This window comes from Chlamydotis macqueenii, chromosome 1 (genome assembly GCF_036417535.1).
Source record: "Chlamydotis macqueenii isolate bChlMac1 chromosome 1, bChlMac1.mat, whole genome shotgun sequence".
NCBI classification, from domain to species: Eukaryota; Metazoa; Chordata; class Aves; order Otidiformes; family Otididae; genus Chlamydotis; species Chlamydotis macqueenii.
Window position 1 is genome coordinate 213,368,822 of NC_141556.1, and position 18,204 is coordinate 213,387,025.

General features: G+C 48.9%; 1 protein-coding gene across 1 annotated transcript; it reads right to left on the reverse strand.

The window, feature by feature from the left end:
• Positions 1–3,598: 3,598 nt before the first annotated feature.
• Positions 3,599–15,013, reverse strand: KLHL35 (kelch like family member 35). Its single transcript, XM_086739756.1, has 7 exons — positions 14,843–15,013; positions 11,950–12,840; positions 9,638–9,822; positions 7,815–7,933; positions 7,148–7,336; positions 6,292–6,480; positions 3,599–5,257 (listed from the first exon to the last, which is right to left on the reverse strand). The coding sequence occupies exons 2-7, from the start codon at positions 12,837–12,839 to the stop codon at positions 5,069–5,071; spliced, it is 1,761 nt and encodes a 586-aa protein (XP_086595882.1). The 5' UTR covers position 12,840; positions 14,843–15,013; the 3' UTR covers positions 3,599–5,068.
• Between the last annotated feature and the right edge of the window lie 3,191 nt (positions 15,014–18,204).

Consider the following 18,204-nt stretch of genomic DNA (forward strand, 5'->3'; position numbering starts at 1 on the left):
ATGAAATAGTTTCTATGACCAGCAATAGTGTCACAGGTAGATGGCAAGTCAACAGTAGTCTTAAAGGTGGGTCTGTGGAAGTCAGTGGTGGGCTTAGCCCAACCCCAGTCCATGGCAAAACAGTGGGGAGCTGTTGTCATCTCCCATGAGCAAGCCTTGAGTAAGCTGCCTATGAGAAAGTTTCACCTGAAAGCAGCTATCTCAGCCTCGCATTATGTGGAGAGCATTGGGTGGTGAAAAATGTTCCCCAAGATGCCCACTCCCAGACACTGATGGCTCTCATCTGCTGCCAAAGCACAGACTGGTGACCTCTCTATGATGCATCAGTAGACCAGAGCTGAAGGCAGATGGTTTCATTCCATGCAACACCAGGCTCAAACTTCCTTTGAGTCGAGTGCTATAATTACTCCTTCATTTGTCACAGTTCCCAATAGCATGATAATTTGGGTAGAACTAAAACATCTCTTTCAAAAATGCATCTAGTCTTGATGTAAAGGACTTGCAGGGTAGAAGAGAGGCTTTCTTCTGAAGGAAGCCTTTTCCATCTAAAGTTAGGCAGCTACTTCAAAGTAGTCATCGAGATCTCTCTCCGGTCCACAGAGAGTGGGAGGCAGCTCCAATGGGCTACTCATCTTGTTCCAAGAGACACGTCTAAGGCAAGGGGCTTAGCTCACTTTTTAGAGGGTCTCCTTTTCCCTCGTGGCATTGGAGGAAGCTCCAGTTTCTACCGTCGAGGAGTACACTGGACTTTCTGATGGGTGAAAGCTGAAGCTTATGAACCTCAGCTCAGGTATATAAATCCTCATTTAGATTTACATGATCTGATCCTCCCATGATTGAGTTTTGCTTGCTGGGGAACTGAAAGACCCTGTAGTGTTTGTGAAAGTACCTGCATGACACTCAGGTCATCAAGACTTCCTCTCAAAAGTGTCTGTGCCTTCTTTCTGCTAAACATCACAGGCTGAGCGCAACATCATCCTTATCCCACTCCTGAGTAGTTTTGATGGCTCTACTCTGCTCCTCAGGATTTTCACACGCTCTACCAAGTGGGTCTTCTCTCACGGTCCCTTCTACACTGCAAGGACAGCAGTGACCCAGTGCAGCCCTCTGTGTCATCCCTCTGCTCACACATCCCAGACTCACATCTCCACTAACAGTGTCGCACTGGAAACTATTTCAACTGCTTCTCCACTCTAGCCACCAAATCCCTCTCTGGATGCTGCTCCGCAGGACCTTCCTCTAGCTCTGGGTGGCATTTGTTTCTTGCCCAGTTGCATCACATCTCATTTACTTCCATGAAAAAAGACTTTTTTTACTAGGTAGCAAAGGCTACCAAGGAGTTCACCTTGCTTTACGCGACAGCCCTCTCCTCTAGGTTATTTATAATTCTTCTAGTTTGCGTGTCATGAACAAATGTTATCAGTCCCTGAAGATCTCGCTGTCTACAGCATCCACGTGATTTGTTCACAAAAAGCTTTTTCTTCCGTCTAGCTCCCATCCAAAATAAAAACATACCCAGAATAACACAACGGCTGAAATAAGCAGCAGGAAATCCAAAAGGACAGGGGATGGGGGAAAGGGGGGGGCAGTGGTTTGAGTACTACTCCAAAGTGATTGACAGTCACTGGTTTTGAGTGCAACAGAAGTAATTTATTTAGCTTTTAAAAGATAAATACATAAAGCTGAAACTACTGTTCGTGCTTTGCAGGTGATCACTACTTCCTTCTACATCTTTTGCTATAGAGAGCTCCCACAGCAGATCTGTGCGTTCGTGTAAACACAGCAAGGAAGAGCTTTACACGTGGTCTGGGAAAAGCCTTCTCAGAAACTGAAGCAGGTTGTGGTGGCAGACAGTTTGTGTTCTTCTGCCGCACCAAGGAAGAGCAAGAATCAGCCAAGACAAATAATTTTTCATTTCCTCTGGAAATACTCTTTCTATCATGCCAAAATACGAGTAAAAGTTTCCTCATCCTTCAGCTGAGTTTGAATGGTCCAAGCACCTTCTCTACACTGACTTGGCCGTCGCCCCATATAATAGTTAAAGATATCATTCCCTGCAGACAAAAAGCAATACCTTGAGCTTCCTACTTGCTTAAACTGAGAATTCAGGTATCCCAGACAAAGGCTGGGACACCTCAAAGGTGGTGTTCCCAAAGATCCTCCGATGCTCCATCAATAATATACTTTTGGAATGCCATGGAGAAATATGCACAGATGAAATTCCTACAGCAAAAGCACTTAGGAGTCAAGGTGAATATTTATTTCTAAATAAAACCAAGTTAAATTCCTTCCCTAACCCTCCCTTGCGTGCCCACAACCCACAGTCCTTACAAAATACAAACACATTTCAGTGGTACAACGAATATCAGGACCAAGAATGAGGCAAAGGCTTTAGTATCTATGCCACAACTTCCACCACCACGTTACACCTATTGCAACGCACCACACGTGTCAAAAGCACATGATGAGAATATCTTCTACCCTTTCGAGTGCGCTTACCTCTACAGGAATAAGGTGTGAAGTACAGCAAGAAACTCCCAGGAGGCACTAGGAAAATCAGGAAAGGAGTTGTAAGCACAACTGGAAAACTCTTCCTTGTTCCTATCAAGGCTATTGCTATGTCCAAATATATTACTGTGCTCTTTTCGAAAGCGAGAGCACAAAGATCTGCCAGCAGCCAAGCAAGATTCAGTCTGTGTTCACAGCCCTATTCTATACAGCTTAGGCAAGGTAGAAGTCTGGCATGAGGACCATCCCTTTTGTAAGGCCTGGTTCCTTGTGATGTCCACCATCCTCAGCTGAGCAGATTTTGCTTTGCAAGCTGTGAGCGCGCTCATTCTCTTGAAACAGCAGCAGTGTTCTCGAAAGGGCAGACAAAGAGCAAGGACGTGCTAATGGGACAGTCTGTGGAGAATGAAGAACCTCCCTGGCCGTACGAATCATGGGGCAAGGTGGAGACACTGAGTCCCAAGCCGCACACTTTGGAGGGGTGCCTGTACCAAAGCAGTGAATTGCTTAAGGCACAGGGGAACAGCAAGAGAGGCAAAACTGGGGAGGAGAAATGGACTGTGATGTGTGGTCCTTGGGAAATCAGGATGCAGAAGGATAAAGGTCTCTCTGGCCCTGAAGGCGACTACCGCATGGGTTGATGTGCTCGTGCTTTCTTCTGTGCCAGTTTAACTAACTGAAGGAAAGGAGACAGTTTCTCCTGAAGTCTCCATTCCCACTGAAGACCCAAACTGTGGATGCAATTTGATTGCAAATAAAATTGTGTTTTACCAGCATGAATTTCCTGGAATATCTCATGGAACTAACCTATACCTAGAATCTCCTTTCTATTGCTTAAAAGACACGTTGTGCTGCTCATGATCTGGTAAAAGGGCTAACCCACATGCCTTAAGGAGTACCTGAGGCTGAGAACGTCCAAATAATGCACCCTGAGGAACAACATGGCTATGATAGCCCTGAGACTTTCCAGATGTAACTATGAGGAGCATAAGGAACACATGCATGCAACGAAACACCTTGCTCTTCACTTGGGCAATGGAAGAGCACACATTTCCTAAAGAGAAGAGGAGATCAGTGTGCCCAGTTTTTTGCTGTGTTTTACAGGTAAGCCTGATATCATCATGAAGAAGAGGCGAACTTCTCAGAGTTGATACAAAACAGAAGTATAACAAGGACCACATGAAAAAAAAAAGCGCCCTATGGAGGAAGTCAGCAGAACCAGGAGGTTTAAGACAATTAAAAGGCCCTAGAAAGGAAAATGTTTGGGCCAGTGGACATAGTTGTTTCCTCTACTTCAGGAAGAAGTCATCATTGGGGTGAGGAAAGGAAGGTACAGAGAAAACAGCAGCCAGCCAGCAGCCTGCTGTAGAGGAGTGCACCCAATGTACAAGTAATGGGAGGTTTTAAGAGACTCCACTCTACATTTGGCAGCAGCTAAGTCCTAATTGAACAACATGAACATTTACACGGACCCATCAGAAATTACCAGTCGCAGACTAAAGACACTGACACCAAAGCTACGGCTGTTCTACCAAGTCAAATATGCTCAGGATCATTTCTAGACCTGAGATCAACTGGCTGAGAGCAATGCAGTCTGTGTAATCCAACGCTTGCCCTCCAAATAAGCTGAACACTCAGGCTCCCAGGGACTCTGTATCAAATCTGTTAAATATTGAGTTTATTTAATACTTGCTAGCATACTTCAGAATCACATCAAGCCAGATGTGATTCTGTGGCTACTGTGCTTCAGGTCTTCACGCTTAATTCCTACACTTTAATCTTCCCCTACCTCTGGTCTCTGAAGAAGGAACTCTTGGCTAGACAGTTCACTAATGACAAAGACACAGAGATACAACAGTCCAACCATAAAACATGTATGGAAAGAGACAGCACTCTGTGCTTTAGGGGAATAGACCCTCATACAGCACGTGCAGAATGGAGTCAGAGCTTGGACTATTTAACAAGACTTCTGGGGATTTAGTGGAGAAATTTTCACGGGATATCATCTTTGAAGTCTCAATCTTAGGTCTCCACTCTAATGGGACTAGCTGTTCGTGGACATCAACGGCCATTTACGTCACCACCATGTTTTGACACAGAGTTCTACAGAGCTAAATGCACAAATATCTGCATTTAGTTTTAGCTAAATAATTGAATCCTGTAACTGTAGTTGTTACTGCAACCGTCTGGGGCATCAGAAAACAGCAAATATATGTCCTTGCCAACGTAACAGAAAACTGTAATCTACAGCCAGGAAAACTTAAGTAAAGGTCATATTCAGTAGTTCCATGGGCTGCAAGGATACTTGAATCCTACTGTGGCAAGGTCCGTGGTGCAGCTTGGCATAGCCCAGCACTCTTTCATCCTCTCCTCTAGATCAGAATTGGCATCCTCAGGCCAGGAAAAACAAAAGAGAGGCTGCTCAGGGGAGCACGTCATCTTCAGTGGCTTGTATCGCCCTTCCCCGCGCACAGGCGAGATGTCTGTCCACACGTTGGGTGGCCACCGTCTCAAGGAAAGGGGTTCTGGGTGGGAGGCGGATGCAGTTGGAGCCCCACGGTCATCGGTTCATGCGCTGCAGGATGGTCACGCAGCCATGATAACTGGTACAGCGCTGCAACGGCTGCTGCTGCTCCACAGTTCCCGTTACCGGGTCGAAAGTGAACGCTTTGTCCGTGCCTTCGCCGTTCTCGTCTCGGCCACCCAGGATGTAAATCTTCCCTCCACACACCGTCAGGCCACAACTCTCCTGGAAAGCAGAAGGAAAGCGCAAGAGCTAAGGATCAAGGCTCCAGCTTTAGGCAACAGGGTTGAGTCATTGCAATGGGCTCAGCTCTCACGGGTATCTCAGGATATCTCACAGATATCTCAACTCTCATGGTTTATCTCGGAATAAATGATGTCTGGCTCTTGGAGTGCTGCAATCTTACTGCTTCAGTAAGAGTTTAGGCACTTGAGATGCCTCAAGCCAGTGATAGAACCGTTGATGTTTCTGCCAGTCCCCCGGGCATGGCACGGGCTCACAAGCACACCAAGAGCCCAGAGCACCAGCCAGCACGTCCCTGTGAAAGCCACTTACAAGGGTGCACTGGCATGGGCACTTAAATTCAGATGGCATGGGCTGTGTCATCATTCCTCTTCACAGTGCCATAGCTCACTTTGCAGCATGGCTTTGGAGTGTGAAACCATGATGACACTAAACTAAGATACACAACCACCAGCAGTCTGTGTTCAATCCATGGACCAGATTAAAGCCAGTGTAACCCTCACCCTGAAACACACAGTGTGGAGAACAGGTCCTCAGCACCAATGGTTTCACCCTACAGATCCACTCCTCTGGCATTAATAGCTAGTGTAGATCCAGTCTCAGCAATAAAACTTGTGTTTGCTGTGGGAGAGAGACCCTCCAAGAAGTACGGACACTGATGGCAAGCATATATCATAGAATCACAGAATGGTTTGGGTTGGAAGGGACCCCTAAAGGCCATCCAGTCCAACCCCCCTGCAAGAAGCAGAGACATCTCTAACCACATCAGGTTGCTCACAGCCCCGGCCAACCTGGCCTGGAATGTTTCCAGGGATGGGGCATCCACCGCCTCTCTGGGCAACATGGGACAGCGTTCCACCACCCTCATATGCTTGAGTTGCTCAGAGGTCATGTTCACTTGCTCAGAGCCAAATCCATAGTGTATTTTCCTTGCCTTCAATCCCAGCAAAGCGCAGATGGCTCCTATTCTAGAGAGAGGGAAGGCTCAGAACTCCTTTCCTAAACCTCTTCCTTACCAGAGGCCCCGGGAGGGTGGCCACTTCTCGCCAGCGGTCTTTCCTTGGATCGTAGCTGAAGATTTTACTGAGGAGTCCACCTACAACATAAATGATGTTGTCCAAGGAGACGGCACTGATGCACCTCTGGTAAAAAGGGGTGGGAGACAAGAGTGTCCACTTGTCATCCTCTGGATCGTAACACTGGACCTGGGAGGAGAAACGCAGCTGTGGGAACATGAATTTACCTCATCTCCTTGCTTGGATGAAGCTGCCGTTCACTAGAAATAAAAGCGCATGGGGACGGAAATGTGGATAGGAGCTTCAACGCCCAGTGACCAGCACAGTGAGCAAAGGGATGAGGGGGTCTAGCATTCCCTCTTGCATTCAAGTCTCCCAGACAAACTACAAGCCCTCAGAGTGGCTGTCCTTGACCCAGACAGTGCATGGTTAAGTGTTCAGAGATGGAGCTGAGAAGCACTTATGGCTCTTCCTGCAGCTCAGGAGACCAGAAGCATCATGTCTGGCTTGCAGAGGTCTCCTCCAGGCAGCTACTACTGCTGCTACTTATCTGCAGTGAGTGCCCACCATGTTGCTGGTTTGTTCCTGTGGTGCCTCAGGGCTGAGCAAGCTTCAGAGCAGAACAGACTCTACTGAAACCATGCCTAATATACCGTCACCTCCTGACGCCTTTGCTCTCTAAGTCTCATTGGCTTCCATTTAAATGTATGACTTCTCATGTTATTGTAAGGAAGCCTTCATTAGTCTTTTTTTAAAAAGGCACCCTTGTAGCTTAAGGACAACCCCATTTCCCTCCACATTCCCTGGCATACCTTCTTTTTTAAGTCTCTGTCGGTTCTTGATGCCCCAACAATACCTTGTCGGTGTTAGCGGTGTCATCCACAGCACCGCCCAGCACGTAGAGCTTGTTCAGGCAGGAGACCACAGCTGCCGAGCTGACGGCTTGAGGCAGCGGGGCCAAGGTTGACCAGCTGTTGGAGAAGGTGTCATAACACTCCACGCTGGAGAGGCGGTAAAAACCATCAAAGCCTCCCACAGCATAGATCTGCCACAAAAGGAGCAAAGCAAGCCGATTAGGAACTGCTGGACGCACCCCATGGGCTGTGTTATCTCGGCATACATGAGGGAAGACTAGGACTTGGCCAGAAAGACAGACATCAAGCCATAATAAAACCTTGGGGTTGGACTAGATGGCCTTTAAATGTCCCTTCCAACCCAAATCATTCTATGAAACACCCCAAACTGTATAGCTTTCACCCAAAGACTTAACACGGCTCTCTGCAGAAATCTTGCACCATCCTGTGCAAGACCTTTTTGCTACAACTTAATTTGTGACTACTTCAGGTGATAACACACACCCAACTGAAACAACAACATCTTGGTTACATCTTAGTTCTTCTCCCATCGAAACCACCTCTAAATGACCCAGGAGACAGACACTGACGGTTTCTCATCATACTAGGCAGCAGAAGTGGGGAACAACGCTCCATGTGACTTCTTCCAAAATTCAATCCATTGCTTACCTTGCCCTGAAGTGTTGTCATTTTGTGCCTCCATCGGCCTTTCTGCAGACAAGCAACCTTGATCCAGACGTTCAGCTGGGAGCTCAGCACCCAAACGTCGTTGCTGCTGATGTGTCCTCCTGAAAAACAGAGGGATGGGGGGCTGATGTGATACCAAGGACAACCCCATTACCTCCGTACACCACGATGTTGCATAGTTCCTCCATGCAGTGGAACAACTTAGGCCAGAATATGGTTATTGGGTTATGGTTTTGTAAACTCAGCTTCCTGAGGGAGACACTGCCTGGACTTCGAGGCGTTTGTTATACTGCTCCATCCTTGTCGTAGTTCAGCCCTGATCAGGACCAGACTACGCAGTCTCTCTCTCACTCCCCCCACCTTCCGAGAGAACAGGGAGAGAAAATATAAGGAAAAACAGCTCGAGGTTTGAGATATGGACAGGGAGAAATCCTGTCACGGGCAAAACAGACTCGACTTGGGGAAAACTATTCATTTATTACTACAAACAGCAGGATAATGAGACAGAGAACAAGATAACCTCCCCCCACCCCTCCCTCTTCCCAAGCTTAACATTATCTCTACTACCTTCCCCTCCCTGAGCGGCACAGGGGGGAAGAGGGAATGGGGGTTGCAGTCAGTTCATCATACGTTGTTTCATGCCGCTGCTTCATGGTCGGGGGAAGAACTCCTCACATTCCTCCCCTGCTCCAGTGTGGGGTCCCTCCCACGGGCTACAGTCCTTCGTGGAACTGCTCTGGAGTGGGTCATCTCTTCCACGGGTGCAGTCTCTCCAGAACAGCTGTCCCAGCAGGCCCTCCACGGGCCACAGCTGCCTTCAGGCATCCACCTCCTCCAGTACGGGATCCTTCATGGCTCCAAGTGGATCTCTGCTCCTCTGTGGACCTCCATGGGCTGCAGGGGGACAACCTGCTCCACCATGGTCGTCACCACGGGCTGCAGGGGAATCTTGGCCAGGAGCCGCGTTACTCCTCCCCCTCCTTCTGAACTGACCTTGGCGTCTGCAGCCGTTCCTCACAACAGGCTGGTAGATGTCTCTCAGGATCTTTTTTACATCTTATTCACTTCTCATCTCCTCTCCACTTCTTGCAGCCGGGCTGGACCGAGTCGGGCCCAGTCGGCTGCCTGGCGAGAGGCCAGAGGGTGAGGCCTGCAAGGCCCATGAGGCCTGCGCCTCCCCCTCTGCACCTCTGCCCCCGCTCAGCTGCTTCACATCTTCTCTTCTCTCTTTTTTTTTCTGTTTTCCCCTTTTTAAATACGTTATCGCAGAGGCGTTATCACGGAACATTCTGCTACCAATCGGCTCGGCCTTGGCCAGCAGCAGATCCGCCCTAGGCCTGGCCAAGTCCCCTGAACAAAGGGGAGCGACTTCTAGCAGTTTCCTACAGAAGCTACCACCTTAGGCCTCCCCTCACTAAACAAAACCATGACAATCCTTTACATAGAGCTCATCTGATCTCATTTTAAAGTGAGGGACAGGCAGGAGACATCATTTTAGGAAACCCTGTCTGACAGCACACACCAAAACCAGCTCCTTCCACAGCTGAACACTTCTGACAGATGCCCAGCAGGAGGGAAAGGTTTTTTTAATACTGCCATCCTCCCCCCTCAGAGGTGAAATTGTTCCTTGGGACAGCAAAATCCAAGGCACCTAAGGATAAACTTCACCAAGAAGCGACTTTGCTGCAAAGCTGGGCTGCGTGTGGATGAGTCCTAGTGAATACATGTAAGAAGCAGCTGCCCAAGTGAAGGTTGTGCTGTTTTTTTGCAACCCAGAAGGGACCACCTGGCCCAGGGCATCTCACCTGATATGTACACATCGTTCTTCAATGTGCAGGCAGCAAACTCTGACTTGGTGTAGCCAGGCATGCTGGGGAGGGCTGTCCACTGCCTGCTCTTCGGGTGGTAGAGGTCCGTGAAGGGCAGCTTCAGAAGGCCTTTCTTATCACAGCCCCCGATGACCACAATGACTTCTGACAGCTCCATGAACCTAGACCATGAAAGGCGTGGGTGAGTCCCCGGGCCAGGCTGCTCCTCCCATCCTATCTAGGACACTGGTGGCACAGCCCGATGGGTACAGCAGGGTCATCTCCTACATCAGCTAACAATTTTTCTGGGGGGAATCATTTCAGCCCCGCACCTTCCCTTTAGTCTGCACGTTCAAATCAACGGCACCTCCCTGATTGGGTGGGACAGTGTCCAAAATGCATAGGGAAAGAAAACAGGAATGACTTTTACAAGTCCTTCGTGAGATTGCCTCCTGCCACCCACCCTCCCCTTTCCAGCACAATCAAGCTTAATCCTCACGGCACAGCCACGAGCGCGGAAAGCTGTTCCTGGCAGGACGCCTGCAGCAAGCTCTCTGCCTGGAGAGAGGAGTGTTTCCAGGAAATCTCTCTCTCTCTCCAGCCCTAATAGCAGCGAGCAGACGGGACAGACGGCAGGGAAAGGAAAATCCTGCCAGCTAGGAGGTGGCAAGAGAGGAACAGCTCTGCAGGAGGGGACGGGAAGGGAGAAGAAGGAGGAGGGTGAAAGAGGGTTTGAAAGGCTTGGTCCAATGCCCAGGTCTGCCATGGTTTGTACAGGCTGAGAGAATTCGCTTAAGACCAAAGCTGTAAAAGGAAGGAGGTAAAAATGTGGGTGCTGGGAGGTGGGATTTACCCCCAATGAATTTTCATAGAATCACAGAAGGGTTTGGGTTGGAAGGGACCCTCCAAGCCCACCCAGCCCAACCCCCCCTGCCAGGAGCAGGGACACCTCCAACCACATCAGGTTGCTCAGAGCCCCGGCCAACCTGGCCTGGAATGTTTCCAGGGATGGGGCATCCACCGCCTCTCTGGGCAACCTGGGACAGTGCTCCACCACCCTCACTGTAAAAAATTTCTTCCTAATGTCTAATCTAAATCTACCTCCCTCTAATTTTAGCTGTTTGCATCCTTAAGGAGCTCACCATGGACCCTATAGCTGAGCAGTTCTGTATATCACAATTGTTGAGCTATTCATATGTCATCTCTTCCACCTGAGAGAACGATGCCCTAAATGCCAGGCTGGGACCTCTCAGGTGCACTGGGGCAACCTCCATCCTGCCTAGGACACTCCACTGAGCAGCAAAAAAACCCATGACTCTTTGGGCTGAAGAGCAGGAGAGCACAAGAACCTGGCCCTGCAGCCCCATGGTCATGGGTGGGTGTCCTCTGGAAAAGGAGGGGGAGCTTTGCAAACCAACTTGGTTTGATATGGCGACCCACCCCAGAGCAGAGGTGTCCGTCAGCACTCTTACCTAGCATGCCTAAGGGACCTGTGGCACCATGAAGAAACAGCAGAGACTTAAAACATGGCTGGCCAAACCCAAACTTCACCGTCACAAAAAGGTGGAGATTTCTACACACACTCAACCCTAGAAATCACTTTCTTTGTCTTCTCTACTTTACACTGGCAGCTTCCTGGGCCACCATCCCTTTATTTTCTTGCTGTCCATCAATAGGTCAACAGAAATTAAAAAAAAAAATAATATATTTGAGTATGCCCAGGTAGGCACCTGGACAGTAACTGCTTTTTTTTTTCCTGGACATTAATTCCTGACTCTGCAGCAACACCTTTGACGAGGCACCATGTTGGTGGCCAGGAAGACTGAGACTGGTCCAAGCCTTCCTGCTAACAGGAGGAGAAAGTGGGAGGGAGACAAGAAGAGGGGAAATGAGAGCAGATCACTGGCAGAGCTGGGAATGGAAAACAGGTCTCAACCCAGTGCTCTACCCATTGGTGAAAGGAGGGAGAAATAAAGAGCTTCAAGCACCCCTTCCTGCCCGTAGTCTGGATACTTATGGAGAACATCATTGCACACCCAGAGCAGTGTGACTGGAACACTTCTTGCCAACAACAACAAAAAAAAAAAGTGTCACATGCATTAGTATAAATTTCACAGGAGTCCTTTAAGCCAGACAAACATGTCCGGTGCCTTCATTCTGGAAACAAGGAGGCCAAAAGAGAAGCAATTGGAGGAGGGGAAAAAAAAAAAACAAAACAACAAAAACCCAAAACCCACAACCCAAGAACTCCCCTTAAGATTCATCAACTTAGGCTCTGCAGGTCTAGGGGAGAACATGCTGTGTTTTACCTTCTGGGCCTTGATCGCAAAGAGCTGACCTCATTCCCGAGGATGTAGTACTTGCGGGCCTCGTGCAGTAGAGGAATGCACTCCTTTGAGTCCTGGATGAGTTCATCCATTTCCACCTTCTCCAGGAAGTAGGTGGGGTCAAGCAGAGGCAGACGCACATGCTCAAGGAGGTCCTTCAAGGTTCCTTTCCTGGCTGGAACATCATGCCGTACCCAGCGCATGACTGCTTCAAAGACTACTTCCTCCTTGGGGACCACCAGCTGCTCATCAGACAGATATTCAACCAGCTCCTTCACATCCATCTCCAGGAACTCTTCATGACACGACACCTCCACAAAACACTCCAGCATGAACCTCTTGCTCTTTTCTGTCAGAGACGCGATGGAGAATGAATCAGCAAACTTCATGATGCCCAAACAATTGCACGGGTGAAGCTGGCCTTCAAGGAAGGTGACACAAGCATCTCTGAGCTTGGAGATCTGCAGCAAGTCAGACAGTTCCAAGATGCTTTCAACGTTGTCCTCCTGAATGATAATGTTCCCGCCATACATATAATCAAGAAGGAGAGACATAGTGGAAGCAGAAATCTTCTGGATATTAACGATATCTTGGTGGCCTTCCTTGAGATTGCCACCAAACATAGCCCGGAAATAAGTGCTGTTGGCTGACAAAGTGGCACGGTGACAGGGGAATTCTTGTCCATCAATTAATAACACCACGTCTGTGAAGATGCCGCTCCGCCGGTAGGAGTTCAGCGTCTGGAGGATTTGCTCAGCGTGGCAGGACCCACTGCAGAGCTTCATGTGTAGTTTTTCTTTGCTCGGGTCTCGCGTTGCGTTTTCCAAGCTGCTTGTCCTGAAACTTGATTCTTCTTTCATCATTCGATGCATCCTGGTTGGGAAGCAGCGAGGGAGACAAGAGAACAGTACACTATCCAAATATCTGCCCACGATATCCAACACCATCGTGATGTCTGCATCTTCCTTGGAGGAAGTACAGATTCCAGACAAAATGTAGTCAGACTCTGCCCCTTCATCCGCACACGTGGTTCATCCTCAATAACAACATTTCCCCCAAACCACAGCACAACGATGGGCACTAGGATGCTTCCAACTCAATCCCATCCCAGCAGAACTACTTCTACTTTTAGAAGATGTTTCTCCTAAGGCTGCTGCCTCGCCCAGCCTACGCTGTACTAACACCTCGACACTCTTTCCTTTCTTTCTGACATCTTGCAGCTCTTATTAACTGTTTTCCCCATCCTCTCAAAAGCTTCACAGTACAGCCTAGCTGGGAGCAATGCAGTATTTTGATTTTTTTTTCTATCCACCATGTTTCCCCATGTTTTATTCCAGGCAAAAATCCAGAGATGAGGATTTGAGATTGAAATTTGCCAAAGGTAGCTATGACATGACCTGCCCAAAAGCAGAGGAAATCCCTGCATCCAACATAATTTTCTGCTAGATTTTTTCATCAGATGGTTTTAAGTCTTCCCTAAAGGACTTCATAAAGTAATCACAAAAAAAAAAAACCCAGCAGACCTCTCTCATTTGAGCTGTAACGGTTCACAGTTCGCACCGACAGCGCAAGCAGCAGGACCCATCCCTGTAGGACAGGGAAAGTCCCGCGCTCAGCCTGGAAGCTGCAAATAGCTGCACATCCAAAAGGGTGGTTCCTGCTCAAGCCAGGGAGAAGCAGCCAGATCATCTCTAAAGAGTAACCCTTGGGGAGAAGAGCCTCTGCCTGCAGAGCAAGGGTCGGAAAAGCAGAGGAGCATCGTGGCATTGAAATAGCAACAAGAATTGACTGACATCTCTGACAATGGTGCGTGAATCAAAGACCCCAAACCTTCTACTGCTACCTCGAGTGTCCTAGACCGACTAACTGGTTAGTGCTGCCCCGTTTCCTCCATTTCTCCCCAAAAGTCTGTCCTGACCCATCAGTGCTGCACAGACCCAGATGCTGGGTGAAGAGCGAGGAGGGGATCGAACCTGGGTCTCCCCGTGTTTTCCTGACTGCTCTCACCACCTGGATGTCAAATAAATGGGGCACAGCAATGTCTTAGCTCTTGCCCTTCATCTCCTTTCCTACACCTACATCTCCCAGACAGCTGTCACCTCTGACCATAGACCCCAAAGATGCTCAAGGTTCTCCCATGCTCCAGAGGACATATCCTGGCTGCACCTGCACAGGCATAGCTGTGTGTAGGACAACCAAATGCAGCTCTGAAGATCTTCACCCCACCACCCCAAGAAAGCGTCACTGTATCCTTTGTACCTCCAGAATCCCCCATCAGCGGGGAAAACATCTCTGCCCATGCCACAGGGGAGCTGCAGGGACCTGAAGAGCAGCAAAGCAGCATGACAAGGCTTAACTGAAGTAGTAAAAAATCCTGCGGGAGTGGGTGAAGGCTGTAAACACCCCAGATTCCAGTGATGGGCGGTCAGGGCAGCGTACAGAAGGAAACTGCTCTTAGAGACAACTTTGCAAAGAGCACAGTGGACTCCACGTTTCGCCGACACACGCGGCTTCAACCAAGAAAGAAAAACACATCCAGATCCCCACTTCTCTTCCTGGTCTGCGCACGTTTCCAAGCCATCAGGGTCACACACAGCTCCGCGCGGCTCAGTGCTGGGAAGGAACAGCTCAGGCTGACCTCCTCCCTCCCCAGTTAATCCAAATGCCCTTCCTCAGCTCACATCCTTCCTCTCTATCCATGAGAAAAATTATGCTAACACTAAAGGAAAAGTGGGTTTTCCCCATTGCCCTCCCCCATGCACACTCCTCTCGGGTCCCCCTCTCCATCCAACTACCATACAGCAGCATTCGCTGTATTTTTTTTCTTTTTTTCTTCAAGCCTCCCCAGCTGCTAGTGCAAGAAGTTCAATGTTACCTGGCCCACAGGTTGTGTTCTCCAGGTGGGACCTAGCAAAGAGTCAACTTCCCTCTCGGAGAGCTCCCATCCACGCTGGGGTTCCGCACTGAGACAGGTCCCCTCCGCAAAGCACGCTCAGCTCTTCTGCAGCAGCGCTTGGGGAAGCACAAAAGCATCCCCTTTATCCACACTGCCGGAGAGGTGGGGGAAGAAATCTGCTTTTGTTTCTCCTGAATGACATGCCAGAGAGCTACAGGGCATTAGCCATGCAGCTGTCAATAAGAGCCAGCCAGGGAGGAGCCAGGAACCAGGGAAAACCCATCGCAGCTCAGGGAAAATATATCACACCAGGGCAGCTTAGGAGGGTTGAGCCATCTGGAGAGCAAATTGAGGTCCAGGTGGAGCGATTCATTTGATAGAGACTCTGTCTCGCTGGAAAACACACTAAAGCTGATAAATAAAATACAGTTCTGCGAGCAAAAAGATGCCTGGAGCAGGAACGGATTGGCTCAGGGAGGAGTTGCAGTCCCCCTCATTAACGTGTGATAATTAGGTAATTAGGTCCTTGAGGATGATGAGGACAGAAGGGGAGGTTTGCCCCATGTGGCTTTCCGCACCCTCCCCTCTAACTCGATCCCGGTTGTTGGCTGAATTTTTAAATCCTCACGGCAGGGAGCAAAGCAGCCCTGGGAAAGCTCCACGAAGTAACCCTTGTGCTGAAGATTGTCAGAGCCCATGACGTGATGCAGCCAGTCTTCGCTCCATTGCCCAGAATCGCTTTGAACAACTTGTATTATTTTGAAGTAAACGGAAAAGAAATATCAATAATAACCAGCCCCTGCATTTTGTCATCCCACTGAAATCGCCTTTCTGCAGGGCATCGCTGCCACTTTTGCTGGCTGGCTCCTTTCTGCTCCTCTCCCATCGCTGGGATGTAGGGCACAAGCTGGCATCCTGCTTGCTCCCACCATTTGCATATGAATCACTGGCAACCTGGAAGGGACTGTGGTTTCCCAGCCTGCGCAGTGGGCTGGGAGTGTTGGGGGATTTGCTCTTGAGATCTTCCACTCTCCTAGAGTTGGCACTGCCAGGCTGCACCAACCAAGGATGCAACCATGTCTGGGCATGGATGGAGCTGGAGACGGCTGGGAGCTGGTCATCAGGACAAATGGCAGCACAGCACTGATCAGCACACCAGAAAGTTCTCCAGAGTGTAGGAAACTCTTCAGCAAGGTTGCAAAGCTGTCATCTCCTTGTAGCCATAAAGCACGGGGCTACCAACTTGTTAAAAAAGTCAAACCCCAGCTTCAAGCAGGGTGTGCAGCCCCAAGAGTGGGAGCAAACAACTACTAAAATGTTGTAAATGCACAAAGGGACCATGATGAGACGGCTTTGCAGGGTCCAGCTGTCCCCATGTCCATGCCAAGCTGCCTACTGGGCAAATTTTTCCAGCCAGACTGCACAGCACTTGGCCTTGGATCTCCCCGTGTGATGCCACCGTGCCCCAAAGCAGCTGGTGCCATGCTACAACCTATGCCTGTGGCCTTTTTGCATGAAAAAGTGGGTTTTAAACACCCCGTAGAGCTGCAAGAGGCCATGGAGGTATTCGAAAGGGTTATCTGGTAGACAGCAGCGAAGAAAGGACACTTTGTACAAGGCCAAGAGCTCGACCACTCATTTGCTCCCTGTGCCCTAGGTCTTCTCCCAGGGTAGATACAGACACCAGAAGCAGTAATCTCAGAGTCCCAATCTGCTGTAAAATCCCTTATTTGTATTAAAAACACTCAGTACCTGGCACACAGCCCACAGAAGCCATTAGGCACAAAGCTGCATTAAAAAAAAAAAAAAAAAAAGATGCAAAAGGGAAATACAAGTATAAAGGACCAGGAACTCGAGGCGTCTGTTGGGGAAATCTGTGTGACTGTAGAACCAAAGCTTCCTGAAGGAGCAGGAGACGTCTCAGGATGAGAAAGAAACAGGCAGGAGAATGGATGCAGCTAAGCCAAAGAGAAAATAAGGAGAAAAGAGTGAAAAAGACAATAGGAGAAAGTTTTCGATAAGTTGGGTCACGGAGGACATGGTGAGATATCTAGAGGAAGGTGGTCACTAGAACCTGATCATGTTTTGGTCTGTACCTCCCCACCACATATCTGAGAGAGGGAAATGCTGTCTGTGCAATCCTGGCACCACCATCTGTGGCTCCACCTTGCCACGGAGAAAGTCAGGAGACCCAATTTCCACCCTCAGCCAGTCAGCAGAAGTGAAGGGCGGTCACCAGGCTCCAGGAGAAGAGACCAAAGCAGAAGACTCAAGCAAATGATGAAGGCAGGGAAGTAACTAGAACAGAGTCAGGGCCCAGGATGAAGAGAAGGAGAAAGCATAAGAGGCTTAAGAGGAAAAACACCTTCATTTCCTATTTCACACACGGTCACTAATTACCTTGAGCTTGAAGCCTGGTCTAGAGCTTCAGCCAAGAAGAGGTTGCTTGCACCAGGAGCCCAGGAGGAGGGGAACCAGCCTTCAGCCTCGCCTTGCCCCTGCTGCTCACATCGTGGCTAGGCTTTTCAGGCTCTGTTCAAACTCTGAAAGTTCCTAGCCACTGCATCACGTTAAGGCTTTAGCTGAGACAGAAGAGATCCTTCTTATGGCAGATGACTGGGTAGGCCTAGGGCATGGTCACATCAGCATCCCCTCCCAGACACCAGGGCTACAAATCTACTGGCAAATCTAAAGGGCTGGAAAGGTTCCCAGATGCTATGAGAACCATCCCAGCTGTACCACTGAGCTCTTATAAATGAGGGCAGTTTTAGAGAGGAAGAAAGAGTTAAATAGCACAACGTTGGCTGTCCCAAGCCTTTTGGGCTTAAAGCCAGTGCCCAATCCTCAGCTCTTTTATTTGAGTAACAGAAACAGCCTACATGACTCTGATTTCTCTCCTTTCAACTTAAAAAAAAAAAAAAAAAAAAAGAAATCTTTCTGTAGGGTACAGAAACCACAGCCTCCAGTTAGGGATTATCCAATATCGTAGGTATCGGGAGCTCTACCCCTTCCCCTAGGGCAATTTTTTTTTTTAACGCTCAAATGCTGTTCTCAGAACCACTCAGATTCATGACACAGTACCGACTACCCATCACCAACCAGCGAGATAGTGTTGTATTTACTGTAATCCCTTTCAATTATTGGTTAAATGCAGCCATTCAGGGGCTGGGGAAAACAGCTGCTTAACAAAGGACAATCCCACGCTGACCCAGACAAGATCCCCTTCTCAGCCAAAGCACCCTCTGGCTGCAGCCGGGAGCAGATCCTGAGGTAAAAAATAAAATAATAAAAAAAAATAAAATAAAGCAAGAAGCAAGCAAGCCTTTTCCTTAATACACATA

Bases quoted from the DNA above. Each gene is read 5' to 3' on its own strand.
- KLHL35 (XM_086739756.1), bottom strand. From the start codon at position 12,839: ATGCATCGAATGATGAAAGAAGAATCAAGTTTCAGGACAAGCAGCTTG. The intron at 6,481-7,147 runs GTATTGTTGGGG...TTCTCCTCCCAG, and splicing joins ACACCGCTAACACCGACAAG to GTCCAGTGTTACGATCCAGA. The intron at 5,258-6,291 runs GTAAGGAAGAGG...TCTGCTTTCCAG, and splicing joins CCACCCTCCCGGGGCCTCTG to GAGAGTTGTGGCCTGACGGT.